Source organism: Ictalurus furcatus, chromosome 24 (genome assembly GCF_023375685.1).
Source record: "Ictalurus furcatus strain D&B chromosome 24, Billie_1.0, whole genome shotgun sequence".
Taxonomy (NCBI): domain Eukaryota; kingdom Metazoa; phylum Chordata; class Actinopteri; order Siluriformes; family Ictaluridae; genus Ictalurus; species Ictalurus furcatus.
Genome location: NC_071278.1, coordinates 7,663,778 through 7,680,682, shown reverse-complemented (window position 1 = coordinate 7,680,682; position 16,905 = coordinate 7,663,778). Strand labels below are relative to the sequence as shown.

Below are 16,905 nucleotides of genomic sequence, written 5' to 3'. Positions count from 1 at the left end.
TAGTAGTAGTAATAAAATATTAGTAGCAGTAGTACTAATGTAGCAGGAGGAGGAGAATATTATTATTATTATTAATATTATTATTATTATTATTAGTAGTAGTAGTAGTAGTAATAGTAGTAGTAGTATGAGGAGAAGGAGGAGAATATTATTAGTATTATTATTACTACTTCTCCTACTAGTACCAGTAGTAGTAGGAGGTGGAGGAGAACGAGTGTATTGTCATAAATAAAGCTATAAGAATGAGTAGACTAATTTACAGAGCTATGGTTGAGAACAGGGTCAAGAGGTGTGTATGAGGCAAGGAGTAACCGCTTTTAATCTATGTTTATAATTAATATTGTGTATGCAAATCTCTCAACCTTAACCATCGGAAAAAAGTCAGTTGAAAAGCAACACGAAGGAAAATAACGGATCTGGCAACGCCTCCCTACAGGCGGATGCAAAGTGTTTAGGTTTGTAGGTCGGGTGTCCACAGCGCCCTCTGATGGACCAGAGGCTAAAGTAGCGCATTGCACTAATCCTAAACTAATATTAATTATGAGGAACATTCCCAGTCTTATAATGTGCATCATTTATAAGAACACTACAATCTTCACTGTATCTTTACAATCATTTACTGGAAGATTGGAGGAGAAGTTCCACTCTGTCGTGTGTATTCAATCAAACATGTCCGAAGTCAAAGCAACAAGCAACGTGCTCTGAGTTAAACACGTCAGACTCAGAAGAAGCTGTCAGACGCAGGGGTGAACACGGAGCAATCTGATTGGACGAACAATCTGCTCGTCATGATGGCACAGCCAATCAGATTCTTGTTTGTAACCAGCTCCCATTTCCTCGTTTGTTGTTGTGTAGTGTGGGAATTTTATCATAAACAAAGTTATACCGAAAACTACAAGTCGGTTTGACTGGATCATATTTTTTTTGTTGATGTCGATGCTTCGTAATAATTTCACAGGTAGCCAAGTATTAAAGTACTAAAGCCATAAGGCTAGAGCTGGATTAGCTTTGAGGGGGTTATTTTAGAGTTTAGCGGGACAGCTGTGTGTTTTCCCTCGACCGCTGGACGAGTCGAACGGTCGGTCAGCGCCTGTAGATTAGGGAGATAAAGTCTGTTAATCTACCCAGCGTGTTTTTTTTAACATTACATGATTATTTGAGCGAACTCAAGGGAAGCGATTGCTCGGGGGAAACCCTGAAGAAGCTGTCGGTAGCCTGCTAACCAGTTCAGTCGTGCACGCGTCGTTGCTGAATCATGGGCTCGGTGCTCGGCCGGAGGATCGCCGGTGTGGAGGATATTGATATCCAGGCGAATTCTGCTTATAGATTTCCTCCAAAATCGGGTAAGTTTCTTTTCCGAGGCATTTAAGGTGTGTATCAGGTTTAATATCCGTTCTCTACTATACATGTTTACTATTTACTGGATACCCCAACCCTACAAGTCGGTTTGACTGGATCATATATATATATATTGTTGTTGTTGTTGTTGATGTCGATGCTTCTTAATAAGTTCACAGGTAGCCAAGTATTAAAGTACTAAAGCCATCAGGCTAGAGCTGGATTAGTTTTTTGGAGGGGGGCTGTTATTTTAGAGTTTAGCTGGACAACTGTGTTCTGTCTCTTTCACGCCTCTATTGACTGTTATCGACAGTGATAACTACCTCCTCTTATTCTGCATTTCAAAACTATAACGTCACTTAACACTTTATAGAGATTGTAAACATTGTAATGGACTTCAGTGGATATTAAAAAGTCTACACACCCCTGTTAAAATGTTCAAATCCAAGATAAATCATCGTCTGATCATTTCCCACCTTTTAATGTGACCTGGCAACCAACAAAATTAAAGTGAAAACAAATAGAGATGTTTTTGAAGAAATAATAAAAAAAAACAACAACAACTTCTATTAATTCCCTGGTTGCACACATCTGCCCACCCCTTAACTAATACTGTGTTAAAGCACACTTTGTTGTAATACAGCATTCAGTGTTTTTGGACTGAGCACATCCTGATTTGGTCGTTTTATTAAACTCTTCCATTTAAAAAAATGTCAAATTGTCAAACATATCTGTCAAATTGCAGTCCGTACAGGATTTCACGATTTCCCGATCGCAGAAATGAACGCAAAACCAAGGAAACTCTGCGATACTCTGAGGAGCTTGCAGTTTTTCAAAATTACAGCAGGTTTTTCAGCAGATTTGGGCCGAGACGCATCATGTGACATCATCAAACATCAAATGTGACGCGCGTTCAGTCGAAGCCCTCTAAGATTCACGTGCATCGAACAAGAGTCCAGCTAAAAGGTCTCGTTTACCAACAAACATCACGGAAAAAGACAGTGCGAAACTATTCAGTGCAGTTGTGATGTTGGCAATTCAAGTAGTTTTTCGCAAACAAACAAAAACCCCCAGAAAAATCTCTGCAAATTGCATCACATATTTTGAAAAAAGCAGCAGCAAAATCAAGTATATTTGATTTAAAAATACTCTGCAACGTCCTGTACGGACTGCAATTGTGAGAGGATCAGCACAGTGCACATCCATCTACAAATCATTCCATGGGTTTGCAATAGGATTTAGATTTTGTGAGAAAGGGCTTCTGTCTAACCACCCCTACCGCATAACCCAGACCTTTGAAGAGTATGAGAGATTGTTGTCACATTCAGAGAGTAATCAGTACTTGTCAGATATTCCTGCAGCTCCTTTAATGTTGCAGTAGGTCTCTTGGCAGCCTCCCTGGTAAGATTTTGTCTTGCTCTTTTTATAAATTTTGGAGGGGGGTCCTGTTCGTGGTGATGTCACTGCGGTGTTCCATTTTCTCCAGTTGTTGATGATGGCCTTCATGGTGTTCTATGGCACATCTAATGTTTTGCAAATTCTTTTCTACCCACCTCCTGATCGATACCTTTCAACAGTGAGACTCTCTACATGCTTTGTAAGCTGTTTGGGTTCAGCAGTCGGATGAAACCAAGATGAAAATCCTACAGAAACAGCTGGTTTTTATTTGGTGTTAATCAGAATCATTTCATTGATGACGGCTGTATGAGAATTACTTTTGAACATGAGTCAATGTGATTTCGTTCATTCTGAGTAGACTACATGAACCATTATTCAAGAGTGTGCAGACATTCTTTTTTTTTTTGCACTTAAACTGTTTCTGTTGTACTTTTTCACTTGTTGGTTGCTGTTTCACATCAAAGGTGGAAAAAGATCTGACATAATTTAATTTGGTTATATTTTATCACAAAAACCTGAGATTTTAACAGACATTTTCTATCCACTCTGTGTATTACATGATGCATTGTGTAAGATAATAGCTTAAATTGTGGTTTTGTGCTAACAGCTTGGTTCTTCCACCCCCCCCCCCCACCCCAAAGGGAATTACTTTGCAAGTCACTTCTTCATGGGAGGTGAGAAGTTTGACACCCCTCACCCTGAAGGTTACCTGTTCGGTGAGAACATGGATCTCAATTTCCTAGGCAACCGTCCAGTGCAGGTACAGAAGGACAAAGCACCCTCGTAAAGCGTTAAAGATGCTGTCATATGCTGTCATATTTTCCCCAGTGTCATTTATGAGTCATGACTGTCCCTGTTAACATCACCGTCTAGTTTCCTTATGTGACCCCGGCACCGCACGAGCCTGTGAAGACTTTGAGAAGCCTTGTCAACATAAGGAAGGACTCGTTACGACTTGTCAGGTGTAGAATTTCTTTTAAATATTTATATGATAGATGACTATCCGATGTCTCATTCGGGGTGCTAGAATATTAGTTTCATATAATACAGGTACACGAGCCATTTGACCTGTATCATTTAATAACAATTTTTATATATATATATATATATATATATATATATATATATATAATATACATACATATATATACATACATACATACATACATACAGTGAGGTAAATAAGTATTTGATCCCCTGCAGATTTTGTACATTTGCCCACTGACAAAGAAATGATCAGTCTATAATTTTAATGGTAGGTTTATTTGAACAGTGAGAGACAGAATAACAACAAGAAAATCCAGAAAAACGCATGTCAAAAATGTTATAAATTGATTTGCATTTTAATGAGGGAAATAAGTATTTGACCCCCTCTCAATCAGAAAGATTTCTGGCTCTCAGGTGTCTTTTATACAGGTAACGAGCTGAGATTAGGAGCACACTCTTAAAGGGAGTGCTCCTAATCTCAGCTTGTTACCTGTATAAAAGACACCTGTCCACAGAAGCAATCAATCAATCAGATTCCAAACTCTCCACCATGGCCAAGACCAAAGAGCTCTCCACGGATGTCAGGGACACGACTGTAGACCTACACAAGTCTGGAATGGGCTACAAGACCATTGCCAAGCAGCTTGGTGAGAAGGTGACAACAGTTGGTGTGATTATGTGCAAATGGAAGAAACACAAAAGAACTGTCTGTCTCCCTTGGCCTGGGGCTCCATGCAAGATCTCACCTCGTGGAGTTGCAATGATCATGAGAACATTGAGGAATCAGCCCAGAACTACACGGGAGGATCTTGTCAATGATCTCAAGGCAGCTGGGACCATAGTCACCAAGAAAACAATTGGTAACACACTACGCCATGAAGGACTGAAATCCTGCAGCGCCCGCAAGGTCCCCCTGCTCAAGAAAGCACATATACATGCCTGTCTGAAGTTTGCCAATGAACATCTGAATGATTCAGAGGACAACTGGGTGAAAGTGTTGTGGTCAGATGAGACCAAAATGGAGCTCTTTGGCATCAACTCAACTCGCCGTGTTTGGAGGAGGAGGAATGCTGCCTAGGACCCCAAGAACGCCATCCCCACCGTCAAAAATGGAGGTGGAAACATTATGCTTTGGGGGTGTTTTTCTGCTAAGGGGACAGGACAACTTCACCGCATCAAAGGGACGATGGACGGGGCCATGTACCGTTAAATCTTGGGTGAGAACCTCCTTCCCTCAGCCAGGGTATTGAAAATGGGTCGTGGATGGGTATTCCAGCATGACAATGACCCAAAACAAATATCAAATACTATCAAATCAAATACTTTTTTCCCTCACTGTGTGTGTGTATGTATGTGTGTGTGTGTGTGTGTGTGTATATATATATATATATATATATAATATTCCGTCAGTGTGATGGTTGCACAGAGTGATGTTTAATTGTGTGATGTGTGTAGATATAAAGATGAAGGTGATTCACCTACTGAGGAAGGAGCGAAACCCAAGTCTTTATACGGCGTGGAGTTCACCTTTGACTCAGATGCCCGTGTAGCGATCACTATTTACTGCCAGGCGTTTGAGGAATTCTCCAACGGAATGGCGATGTAAGTGTATTATCAACCCCTTTTTTGCACACATTTTCATGCGTGACCTTTGCTGGACTTGTTTTCTTGTCAGACCGTGATATATGGACAAATCACTAATTATGTACATACAGCGGAATAACTGATTCCAGTTATTATTCCATATATTATTATATAGTATTCCAGGAATACTTGATTCCAGTCAGCCTCGTCAGATTTACCGTACAACTCTGCGGTTGATCCGAACGGATCTGTAACAGTTTATCGTGTTGGAAAAAAAACATTTTTGCTGTTGCAAAGAAATGCGTTTTTGCTCCAGGCTCAAAATGAATCATAGCTGTAAGTCATGTGTGCATCTGAGAGTCATTTTTAGCCCTTAGCAACAGCATGTTTCCATGGAGATACACAGCAAAGTCTGTAGTGGGAGGGAAGACTGCGTTGTACGTTTCTGAAGCCTTTGATTAATTCACTACTTAGGTTCTCATTTCTGCAACATTTCCTCCAGATTTTCAGTAAATTAGTCACTTGGCTTTGCAAAGCTCCTGTAATTATCCTCAGTTTTTTATAGCGTGGTCACCGAGAAGCATGTATGTGATCTTGATATTCATTCCAGTTTATGTTTGTTTGTTTTCTAAATCTAGCCTTCTGTCCAATTATATTTTCCCCTCTCTCCTGTTAAGTTATAATCCCAAGAGTCCTGCTATGGGGTCTGAAACGGTGCACTACAAGCGAGGAGTGAGCCAGCAGTTCTCCTTACCCTCCTTCAAGATCAGTTTTTCTGAATGGAAGGAGGAAGACGTAAGTGATGATGCCACTCAGACAAACGGAAGAATCATTATGTTTTAAAATGTAAAATTGAAAGATTGGCAAGGAAGGGTGATCCACGGGAGCATTTGCATTCAAGTGGATTAACGTTTATGACTGGTTACTATAAAGGTGGACTATAAATATATAAATGGTTTACTAGAAAACAATAAAATAAAAAAGGCATTGAATGCCTATATATAAACAAATTAAAATGTATTGAATAAATATAGATTTCTGGACAGAAAAATATAAATGACAAGCAAGATGAAATAATTTTATATATATATAAATATTATATTTGTAGACAGACATATCATCCCACAGCTTAGAGATAGATCACATGCATGTACATGGGACAGCAGGGCTTAAGTGTGTCAGGTTAGTCATTACCCGTCTACTACCTCAAACAGTGCAGATGCATAAACCCTAAAGCACGCCCCCACCTGTTACAGAAACATTACTGTAAATAACATTTGGCTACAAAGTGCATGGCCTCATAGCTACAGTCCCGTCTCGTGTCCACGTCAGCGCAAAGATAACACTTCAGGTATATTCCTAAGTGTTTCATGTTAATAATACCTTTTACCGTGTTTAACACTTAGGGCAGGTAATTGATTCATTTGATTTGATAAAATCGTAATTAATCAAGCTTTCTGTAATTAACGGCACACTTAATCACACATTTCATCACATTGCAATTTCTCCAGGAGGATTTGTATCTTCCTCATCATAGATCTCAACATGGAGATAAAAATAAATACAAATGCTAGTGTCGAACCTGTAAAGTGTCCAAATGCACATTTTCAGTGCTTCAGAAAGGTATTATCAGTGGTAGATAATCTATAACTACACTGGCACACCATTGTTCTGCAGTTGGCGCTGACGTAATCTGCTAATAATTAGGGGTGTAACGATACAGTCCGGTTACGAATCGATTCTGTTCACGGTACTGGCTTCACGATTCAATTCTCAGAATATTTTGAACAAAATTTTTAATGAAGAGAAGTGATGACTGGAAAGACACCTTTTTTTCAGTTTTTGAATCATAAACAATGCAAAATGATGTCTGTATAAAATGAAATAATCAAAAATTGCTATGTACAGAGGTTTAATAGTGTAAACAAAATGCACTACAGGTTCACCATATCTCAATAAATAAATACATGTATAAATCCTCCCAAAAATGTGATTAATAAACAAAGTCTCTGACCCGGCGATGATGATGGATTGAAACTTGATGAGCTCCATTGCAGCGTAATTTTAAATGGAAATAGGGCTCCAAAGGGGATTATGGCCGCATTCTGCAATCCCCATGAAAGAGCATGATCATGTGACCACCGTGCCTTGTATTTCAACTCTGTAGGTTGCGCAGATCGGGACCCCTGGTGCTCAACCAGTGCAATCACATTAGATGTGTAATTAACAGAATGCTGATTTACAGAACGCACATCGTCACGTTTTTCGAATCATGATGCATCATTACACCCCTACTTATAATGTTCATTAGTTCAATAAATAAGAAAAATAAAAAATAAAACACTGCTGTAATACTCATCTGCAACTACTCAGGATGTCACTTCGTGACCTTAGTATTATTATAAGGTGCTGTCTGCCATTCAGGCTAGACCCTTATTTAGGTCATGACTTTTCGTATTTTGGCTCAAAAGTGTTTAACGATGTTTAGACAGTGCATTAATATAACATTTGTTCCTGAGCTGTCTGCGTAACGCATGGTCATACTGAGGTACTTCTGGTTGTTAAATGATGACCCGTCAGTGCCACTGTACTCTTTAGTGCACCTCGACTCGCTGTAGTGGTTTTCACACCGATGGTTTGTTTTAGAAATGGTAGGTTAAAGACATCATACTTCTGTGATGCTTAAATTCCCGGAGTCAAAGTCTGATGACTATGACACCCTCGTCCTTCGAATTGTCTGTGAATGTTTAGAAATGAAAACAACCGTATAAACGCTCCCCTTTTTGGTGGAAGTTTTGATTTCCATCGTATGGTAACCACAAAACCCACCCCCAAAAAAACAGGACAGGTGCTTAATGACCTGAGTACAGTAACAATAGCCCAGGATTTTAAAATGTGTGTGTTCAGGAGATAATTTTGACTGCCCTAATAAGAATAAACTAGAATCTGTTTTATGAACCTAATATACCTGAACACACAAGAAGTCCATTTTTCAGGAGCACTCGCATCCATACCCAGTGCATAAATTAACTGTGTAAACAATAAACAACAAATTGGTACCAGTGAAATAATTCTTCCAATATTTATGTTAGTATGAATAATAATTGTGCACGATAATAAGTAATTGTACACAGTTGTTTAGTAATTGTACACAGTTGTTTTATCGTGCAGCTGTTGCTCAGTCTGTTTTGCTTATTTACAAAACTTGTCTTTTATATAAAGTAAAAAAAGTAGTTTCTAGGTTCAATTCCTTAACTGAAGGATGGAAAGTCATTTTTAGTGTCTCCTCTTACGACATGCCATATATAATAATGAGCCAGATGGAGCACCTTAAGTACATTTTATAGAGAGGTTTAAACATTACTGGAATTTTAATAATATGGTCGATCTTGCACTGTGTCATTCCAGCTAAACTTTGACCTGGACAGAGGTGTTTTTCCCATGGTCATCCAGGCAGTAGTGGATGAAGGAGACGGTATGTGGTCAAGTGACTATTCTCGGTGCTGCGTTAGAAATGACACGCATGCAAGTCGCTAAAGGAGGTGTTCTCTTTCCAGATTGTTTGGGACATGCACATGTGCTGTTAGCTGCATTTGAGAGGGTAAGTCCAAGCTAAACTGAGGTTTGAGACAGTCAAGCTTTTTTAAAGAGCAAAACGTGCGCAGTCGGGTATATAAACGTTGATAAAATGATTATTTAAGCTGACGAACACAGTGTTGAACACAGTGAACGCATGAAAAAGTTCAAAAGACTTTCTGCTTTAATTTGAAGCTATTTAATTGAAGCGACTTGAAGTGAGGTATGCTTTCTTTTTCCACATGACTGTAAATACTCAAAGCTGAACATCTGCACTTTGGGCTCATATCCATCATTTGATTTCAACACCAATATACTGTGGTAGATACCAAAAAAATAACAATAACTTTGTTTAGGTTGAAATATTTATGAATCTGACTCTACATTCAGAATGTGTATACCGATTGTTGATTATAATGTTTATAATTTTACATTGGTTAAAAAATATATATGCATTGTAAAATTTATTATGTAATATTAAATGAAAGTACTTGGTAAATATTAAAGCATTAAATAAGATTTTTACTTTTTAATTGTACGTTTACCAGTATGTGGAGTAACAGTGTTTTGAGCTGTTGGAAACGTATCTCTTTCCTTGTCCACCACTTTGCAGCATGTTGATGGCAGCTTCTCAGTGAAGCCTCTAAAACAGAAACAAATCGTGAGTATTTATTTATTTATTTATTTATTTATTTATTTTTGAAGAAGAAGACTGAAAGGATTATTCTTTATGTGAGATAAATATTGGTACCAAAGTTCGATTTGTTGCTTGATGTTGATGTTATTGCTGGTTGTTTACAGGTGGATCGGGTTAGTTACCTGCTCCAGGAGATCTACGGCATTGAAAATAAGAACAACCAGGAGACAAAGGTGAACATAATCAGCATGCTTAGTAGGGCTGCATAATATACTGTTTGTTAATTGTTATTAAAATACTGGCGAATCGAATTAGCACTCTAACAAAAGAAAACAAAATCGCTTATGATCATTCTTGCTGTTAAACTGTTATACTTGCTATTAAAAATCACTAGACATCTCCACCGTGTTTTTGCTACCAGGATGTGTGGCTGACACCCGAGAGATGTGTCTCGCTCAGTCCCAATGCGTAGCAATATCCTCATAGTACGATGTTTTCATATTTTAGATTAGTTTTGTTTTGTTTTGTTTTTAATGTTCTATTGAGAACCAGGCAGTAAAATGTGTTCTCCTTTACACAGCCATGTTCATGTTATGTTGTCGTTATGGATCACCTGGAGATCGATGGGTACAAACACGGTCAAAAATTAGTGTTATTGTGCTGAAAACAAACCGGACTCTGATTTGAGTACTGAAGTTTCTGTTTAATTCCCTTCTTTCAGCCGTCTGATGATGAGAACAGTGACAACAGTAACGAGTGCGTGGTGTGTCTGTCAGACCTGCGGGACACGCTCATCCTGCCCTGTAGACACCTGTGTCTTTGTAACTCATGTGCAGATACACTACGCTACCAGGCCAACAACTGCCCCATCTGCAGACTACGTATGTACTAGCATAGGCTGTTTACTTCTGTTGTACTCGTGCTTAAGTATTTGGATTAAAAAATTGTCCAATAGTGGTTAAATACAGTTTGGGAAACTGTGTGTGTGTAGCTTTTCGTGCCCTGCTGCAGATCAGAGCAGTGAGGAAGAAGCCTGGAGCGCTTTCTCCCATCTCTTTCAGCCCTGTATTGGCTCAGAGCATGGACCATGATGAGCACTCGGTACGTCTCTTACCACGTTGCATTTAACTTCAGTGTATAATACTACAAAAGTAATAGCATTTCTGCAGATGATGCTAGCTTGAGCAGCCTATCAGTGTGAACCTGGATCAAGATAATGTAGATTTTATTATTATTATTATCATTATTTTAATCTTATCCTCAGAGCACTGACTCGGTTCCTCCCGGCTTTGAGCCCATTTCCCTGTTGGAGGCTCTCAATGGCCTCACTGCCACGTCCCCTGCTGTGCCATCAGCACCTCTGTACGATGAGATCAACTTCTCGGGCAGCCTGAGTGGGGACAGCAGGCAGCTGAGCTCTCCTGAACACTCTGGAGAAAGCAGCCTTCAAAAGGGCAAAGTCAGCAAGTCACCTGACAGGTACAGACCTGCCACATGTGAAAACAGCCCCAAAACCTTGCTCCTAATGACTTGAAGAACTTTGTCATGCAGTATATAAGCATGTTAAAGTTGGAATCAGGGACGTGTGGAAGTCTTGGTTGAGCTGTTCTCTGACCTCTCCCATAGCACACTACGCTCACCTTCGTCACCAATCCAGGAGGAGGACGAGGAGAAGCTGTCCGAGATGTCTGACGCACAGGCCCACACCCTGCTGTCCAGCAGTCCAGCTCCGACTGAGGTCAGCTTCTGGGTCCAGTCAGTCCTGTTTCCTCTGTGTCTCTCGCATGCTTACGTTTTTCTCTCCCTTTCACTCCTAGGGCACTGGTGCAGAGGATGCGCCTGACTCTCTGTCTCCAGAAGACGGTTAGTGCCAAGAAAAACATCCGCTAAAAAGTCAAATCTAAAGATCTGATCTCTAGTGTTGATATCGGGTTGATAATTTTGGATTATACATAGAAAGGAAAAAAAAGAATGAGTGCGATCCAGTTCCACAACAAATGTAAAGGGACATAAAGCAGGTCATGTTTTAAAGAACAGTCATCACCTTACAGTTGAGGTCATGCGTTTATATACGCCGTGCAGAATCTGCAAATTGTTAATATTGTACATATTGTTAATATTAATAAAATTGTAATAATAAGAGGGATCACAACAATTGCATGTTGTTTTTTTAAATTTAGTCCTGCCCTGAATAAGTTATTCCACATAACCGATGTTTACATATAGTCTACAAGATTACACAAAACATTTGAACACATGGATTGGTGTAAATTATTATTTAGTCTTCTGGGAAACGTTTAAATATCTTATTTAGCTTCTGAAGGGCAGTACTAAATGGAAAAAATGAATAACTTTAAACAAAGTGATAACTTTATACTTAGCAATTTTTATTTAACATGCATTCATCAGTGTGCATTCAGTGCATACATCCAATTCAAATTTGCACATGTCTTTTTTAACGTACATAATTTTGTTCATATTTATATGATGTATTCATAACCATAAACAAATACGTTTACAAAAAACATTTTGGGTTTAAAAAATCAAGTCAAAGTTAAATAGAGAAATTTTTTACATAATTGTCTGTAACAGCACAGCTCTGATGGGAGCGCAGGCTCTCAGGGTAAATCACAGGTTTATATGAATGGGCTTGTTGTAATATGGGCATGGTTATGGCAAATAATTTAATTTGTATAAGAGGGGGGAAAAACACTTTTGGACATTGTGTTGTGCCTGGTCTCTTCATTGAATTTATCCGGCTAAAGGGGCACTAGACTTTCAGCATGCGAAATTTCTTCGGAGACTGCCGTGAATATGGCTGACAATCATATTCAAAATCTAATCTTTTAAAGCTGTGCTGTATAAAACAGGATGGTTTTAGTGACACTGCTATAATCGGTGCTTCCTCCATCTTGGATTTTCTGAAGAGGTCATGGCATAAGGTGCCGATCTATCTATTGGTCGAATTCGCAGGTCAGAGTTCACCAAACGTGGAAGGCTGCGAAACGCGAAATCTCATGCGTAGAAGTTGTGTTTCCGGTCTCCAGCATTTACATGCGTATGAATGGGAAGTTGGTGGAACAAAAAGTCTAAAAGTGACCACCCTTATGCTGATGAGCGTGCAGGTCCACAGAGGTATTAAAGAGAAAAGTTAGATATCGAATGACCAGTGAATTAAAAAAACAAAACACCATACAGGTTGTGTGTTTGGTCTTTGTAATTGGTGTGTCACTGCAGTACGTTGTATGACTTGTGACTTGTGTTTGGGTGTGTGCAGAGGACAGGGTGAATTCTGAGGGAGAAATTATACCTGACTGCATCAGTGAGTGCAGCAGCCTGACCAAAGCCGAGAGCGACCCACCAGGTGAGTGGTGTTTCTAATCCAGCATACACAAGGGGAAATTTCCATCAGATGCTCTCTTCTTGTTACGTGCTTGGTCGGCAGTGTGTAATATCTGTTTGTTCCCCTTGCGTGTTTTTCTAGCAGCCACCTCCAGATCACTTTAACTTGCTTTTTTGGTCAGCTATGCAATCTAACCTGTGCGCTGTATTCTCTTTTCTCTATTTCCTACTTTTGTTTGCTTGTGTTCTCCTTCACCCCCCGGGCCTTGCACTGGGCAGCTCTAGGTCCTGATTCCTGCTCTATTGGTATGGAAGAGTAACTCTGGTATGTAGGCCTTTCTGTCTCCTCTGTCTTCATGTTCTTCTCTGAGCCTTGTACAAGCAAAATCATGGTCTTGATCAACATCAGACTTCCTGCAGTTAGACCGTGTTGTCTGCTCTGTGTTTGATTGCTGATCTAGATACTGATTGGGTTCGGTGCTCTTTTTCCTTGCAGGTTTGTCGGGCTCCATGGAGAGTTTGATTACTCGGAGCACAAGCTGCTCTAGCCAGCCGCTGCTCTGTCCCATGAGCACTTTGCACATGGAAGATGAATAACCGGACCTTGATTCACCTTGATCTCCCTGATCTCCCTGAGGCTTCATCTAGAGACCCTGCCCAGAACCTCCCTTAATGGTGACTTCTGCAGCCCTATTCACATAGCCATCAACAGCAATTTCTCTTACAATCCAGTGTCTAGTCACTTAAATAGTACAACTGTTTGTGTATTTCACTCGTCTCCTTTTTTTTCACCTGAATATTCTTTAGTGCATTTTATTTATTTGGAAATGTCAAATCCAGCATAGCAAACTGGAAGTTGGGAAATAAGAGGAAATTAGGATTAATTATTGATGGTCTTAACTAAGCTTTTGAGTCATTAATGGGAAAAATATATATATATTCAAATATTAGGAGTATTACTACAGAAGCAACACTAACCTGATACGGTTCATGTTTAAAGCACAACTTAATATCCAGTGTTGTTCCAAAACCTTCTGAAGACTAATAAAAGCAGTGTTGATTATAATATAGAGATATGTATAATACAGATCTGTAACTCGGTGAATTTGATACAAAGGCACGTTTTATAGCACGTCTAATTTTTTTAGAGTGAGCTCTTGTTTTGTTTTTCCATTTTACTGAGCGATGGAGGGAATCTCCAGAACTGGGACCTTGTTTAAGATATGTGTGTGTATGTATGTAGTGTAAAGACTTGCATTCTTATCAGTTTTATGACCAAATATATCTATATTATTTGTATTTGCACTTTCTCCTACATGTATTCTGTAGAACTGATTACACTATGTGTGTGTGTGTGTGTGTGTGTGTGTGTGTGTGTGTGTGTGTGTGTGTGTGTGTGTGTAAGGGAGAGAGAGCGAGAGCGTGCAAGCACGAGAGAGTATAGAGAGAGAGAGAGCGAGTCATTCCGTTCATGTATCTTGTGAAGGAGAAATGCAGTTAATCCGCTACGTGGTCAACAAGACATTGTGAACACTCCATACAGATGTTATATACTGTATAATAGGATATCTCAATCCTTATGTCAGAAGAGATAACTCAGCGACTCAAATCATTTAATCATTTGCCTCATAACACGTATTCGTTCCATCTCCTCCAGTCCGGCGCACCACGATATGCAGTGCCATGCAAATGCTTTGTAAATGCAGCATTATGCATAGAGGTCTATGTGCCTTTAAAAACAAGTCTGGCTACTTAGTGCTTTGAGCTGTTCGGTCCTCGTGATTTCAAGACCACCTTTCGAGGCTAGAGACGTGTATGTTCTTTCAACTTTCCTCATATGACCACGCGCTGAAACACTCTAGGCTTAGTATCATTTCTATTATACTAAGTGAGTATTTCGAAAAAGGGTTAAACCAGTGTTTTATGATTAATTAAACGGCCACAATATTAGATGGTTTTATTAATTGATACTTGTTTGATTTATTTGTGTGTGTGTGTGTGTGTGTGTGTGTGTGTGTGTGTGTGTGTGTGCGCACATGTGAAGGCTGTTGAGTGTGATCTGAATAGATTTCTAATTAACACCTTGCTGTTTTCTCTGTAAACGGATTATTAACGTGCATATGCAATATTGATAAGTGGCTTTATGTAAAGATCAGACGAAGCTCTGCATGGTGTGTAAATAAAGACGACTTATTTAACAGTCTTTATCTGTGGAAAAACGCTTACTTATCTCCCTCTGATAATGTGCCATTTCAGCCTGATGATCCACTGTGCCTTTTTGTATCCCCTCGTAATCTTATCAGCCTGGTATCCAGGATGTTAACATCGAGACAGCTGTGGTTCTGAAGCTCAACATTAACGTTATGTTGTGTTCAAGTGTGTGCAGTGTAAAAGTGCATGTAAATTGACCAATAAAAATTAATTCTTCATTAACTCTACTTCATGGCCATTTTAATGCACGAAAGCTAGGACTGAATCCTCCTGAGAAATCCAGGACAACGTTGACCACTATAACAAAGCAAACGGGTTTTTTTTTTTAAAATCCAGAATTAAGTGTGTAATTTGAATTCACTCACAAAACAGGTAAGAATTTAATGTTAAACAGACAGTGCTGCACACCGCAATATACACTCACTGACCACTTTATTAGGAACACCTGTTGTGTTCAAGGTTTAGCATGTTCTGAGATACTTTTCTGACACTAACAATTATGCCACAGTGCCCAAGATCACATTTTATCCCCATTCTGATGTTTGATGTGAATATTGACACGCTTAAACTATATCTACATTATTTTGTGCGTTTACGCTGCTACAAGGTAAATGATTCACTGCGTAACTGTATGAATGTTCAAGTACGCTCGTGCCTTGGAACACGTTGAAATCATTTCACACTGGTGTCCTTGATGCTGTTAAATTAAGCTGACTACACTACACCAGGATTTGCTTCCTTAGTGTACAGCTTGCTGCACAGATGCATCTTAAAATAAGTTTTTTTTTCTCCCTCAGCCGTACCAATTAGTTAGATTCAATTCATCTAGACAGATTAGACACACACACACACACACACACACACACACACACACACAAATACTTAATGGAGACAAGACATTAACAGCAGCTGGGATTTACAATTACAGATGTTCTGCCATTATCCCAAGCTACAAAAAAAAGGAAAAAGTATCTTATTTAAAAAGAAAAATAATCTAATGTGTTATGAATGGTGATTAAGAGTTAGAGTCTGTTGAACTTTTCATGCTTTAAAAAAGATTTAACAAAGTAAAGCTCTTAAATGTTTACACAAGACAGCTTTAAGAGACACTTCAAATAAATTAGAGCATGTTCACAGGGATACAAACTACTGAGATTTAAAAAATTTTAAAAATGCTGATGAAGACTCAGTCACTGTAACACTAACTGGCATGTTTTTTTGGATGATGGGAGAAAAACAGAGACCCTGGAGAAATCCCACGTGGATGTGGCAAGAACATGCACAGCAACTCCACATTGAGCTATGTTTCCATCCAAGTTGCGAATGTTACTTGCAGTATGCAAAAAAAAGGAAACATCTGTGAATAAAACACCGTTTCCATCCACTGTGTTCAAGAGAACAAAACCATCTATCCAAACATACCTCTCGTGCCATTTTTACTGTTCTGAGCCAATTATCCAATCACATGATTTGTTGAGGCAAAGTCACATACATTTTTAGATCCACATTGATTCATTTATTCAGTAAATGAAATAAAGCTTCTATCATAGTTTATTAGCATCTGAAGATTTAATTTGCATCTGGTGTGGGTTTTTTTATGCAACATCCCAAAATTTGGATGGAAACATAGCTACCGGCAGTGTGTTTGTAGTGTTGCTTGAAGATCAAATGTCAGTACTTTCTCTAAGGTGAATTCTCCTGTTATTTTCATGGATTTAAACTGAAGTGCCTTATAATACACTCATTTAGAAATAGAAATGTTCGACTCTGTTTTTGGGCCAAAATGCGAGTTCTTTATCTAAAGTACGTCATTCCAGAGGTCAGCACTGGAA

At 39.1% G+C, this 16,905-nt stretch overlaps 1 protein-coding gene across 2 annotated transcripts; it reads left to right on the top strand.

Moving 5' to 3' along the window:
• The first annotated feature begins 67 nt into the window (after positions 1–67).
• Positions 68–15,300, top strand: mgrn1b (mahogunin, ring finger 1b). 2 transcript variants are annotated; one of them, XM_053612417.1, is made up of 17 exons: positions 68–1,343; positions 3,378–3,496; positions 3,610–3,698; positions 5,179–5,325; positions 5,985–6,102; positions 8,716–8,782; positions 8,865–8,908; positions 9,497–9,544; positions 9,685–9,753; positions 10,242–10,401; positions 10,512–10,621; positions 10,785–10,999; positions 11,147–11,258; positions 11,338–11,383; positions 12,798–12,884; positions 13,142–13,187; positions 13,359–15,300. In XM_053612417.1, exons 1-16 carry the CDS (start codon positions 1,256–1,258, stop codon positions 13,180–13,182), a joined length of 1,560 nt encoding a protein of 519 aa, XP_053468392.1. In that variant the 5' UTR covers positions 68–1,255; the 3' UTR covers positions 13,183–13,187; positions 13,359–15,300. The 2 variants fall into 2 exon arrangements, with proteins under 2 accessions (XP_053468392.1, XP_053468391.1); XM_053612416.1 differs by lacking the exon at positions 13,142–13,187.
• Positions 15,301–16,905: the final 1,605 nt, after the last annotated feature.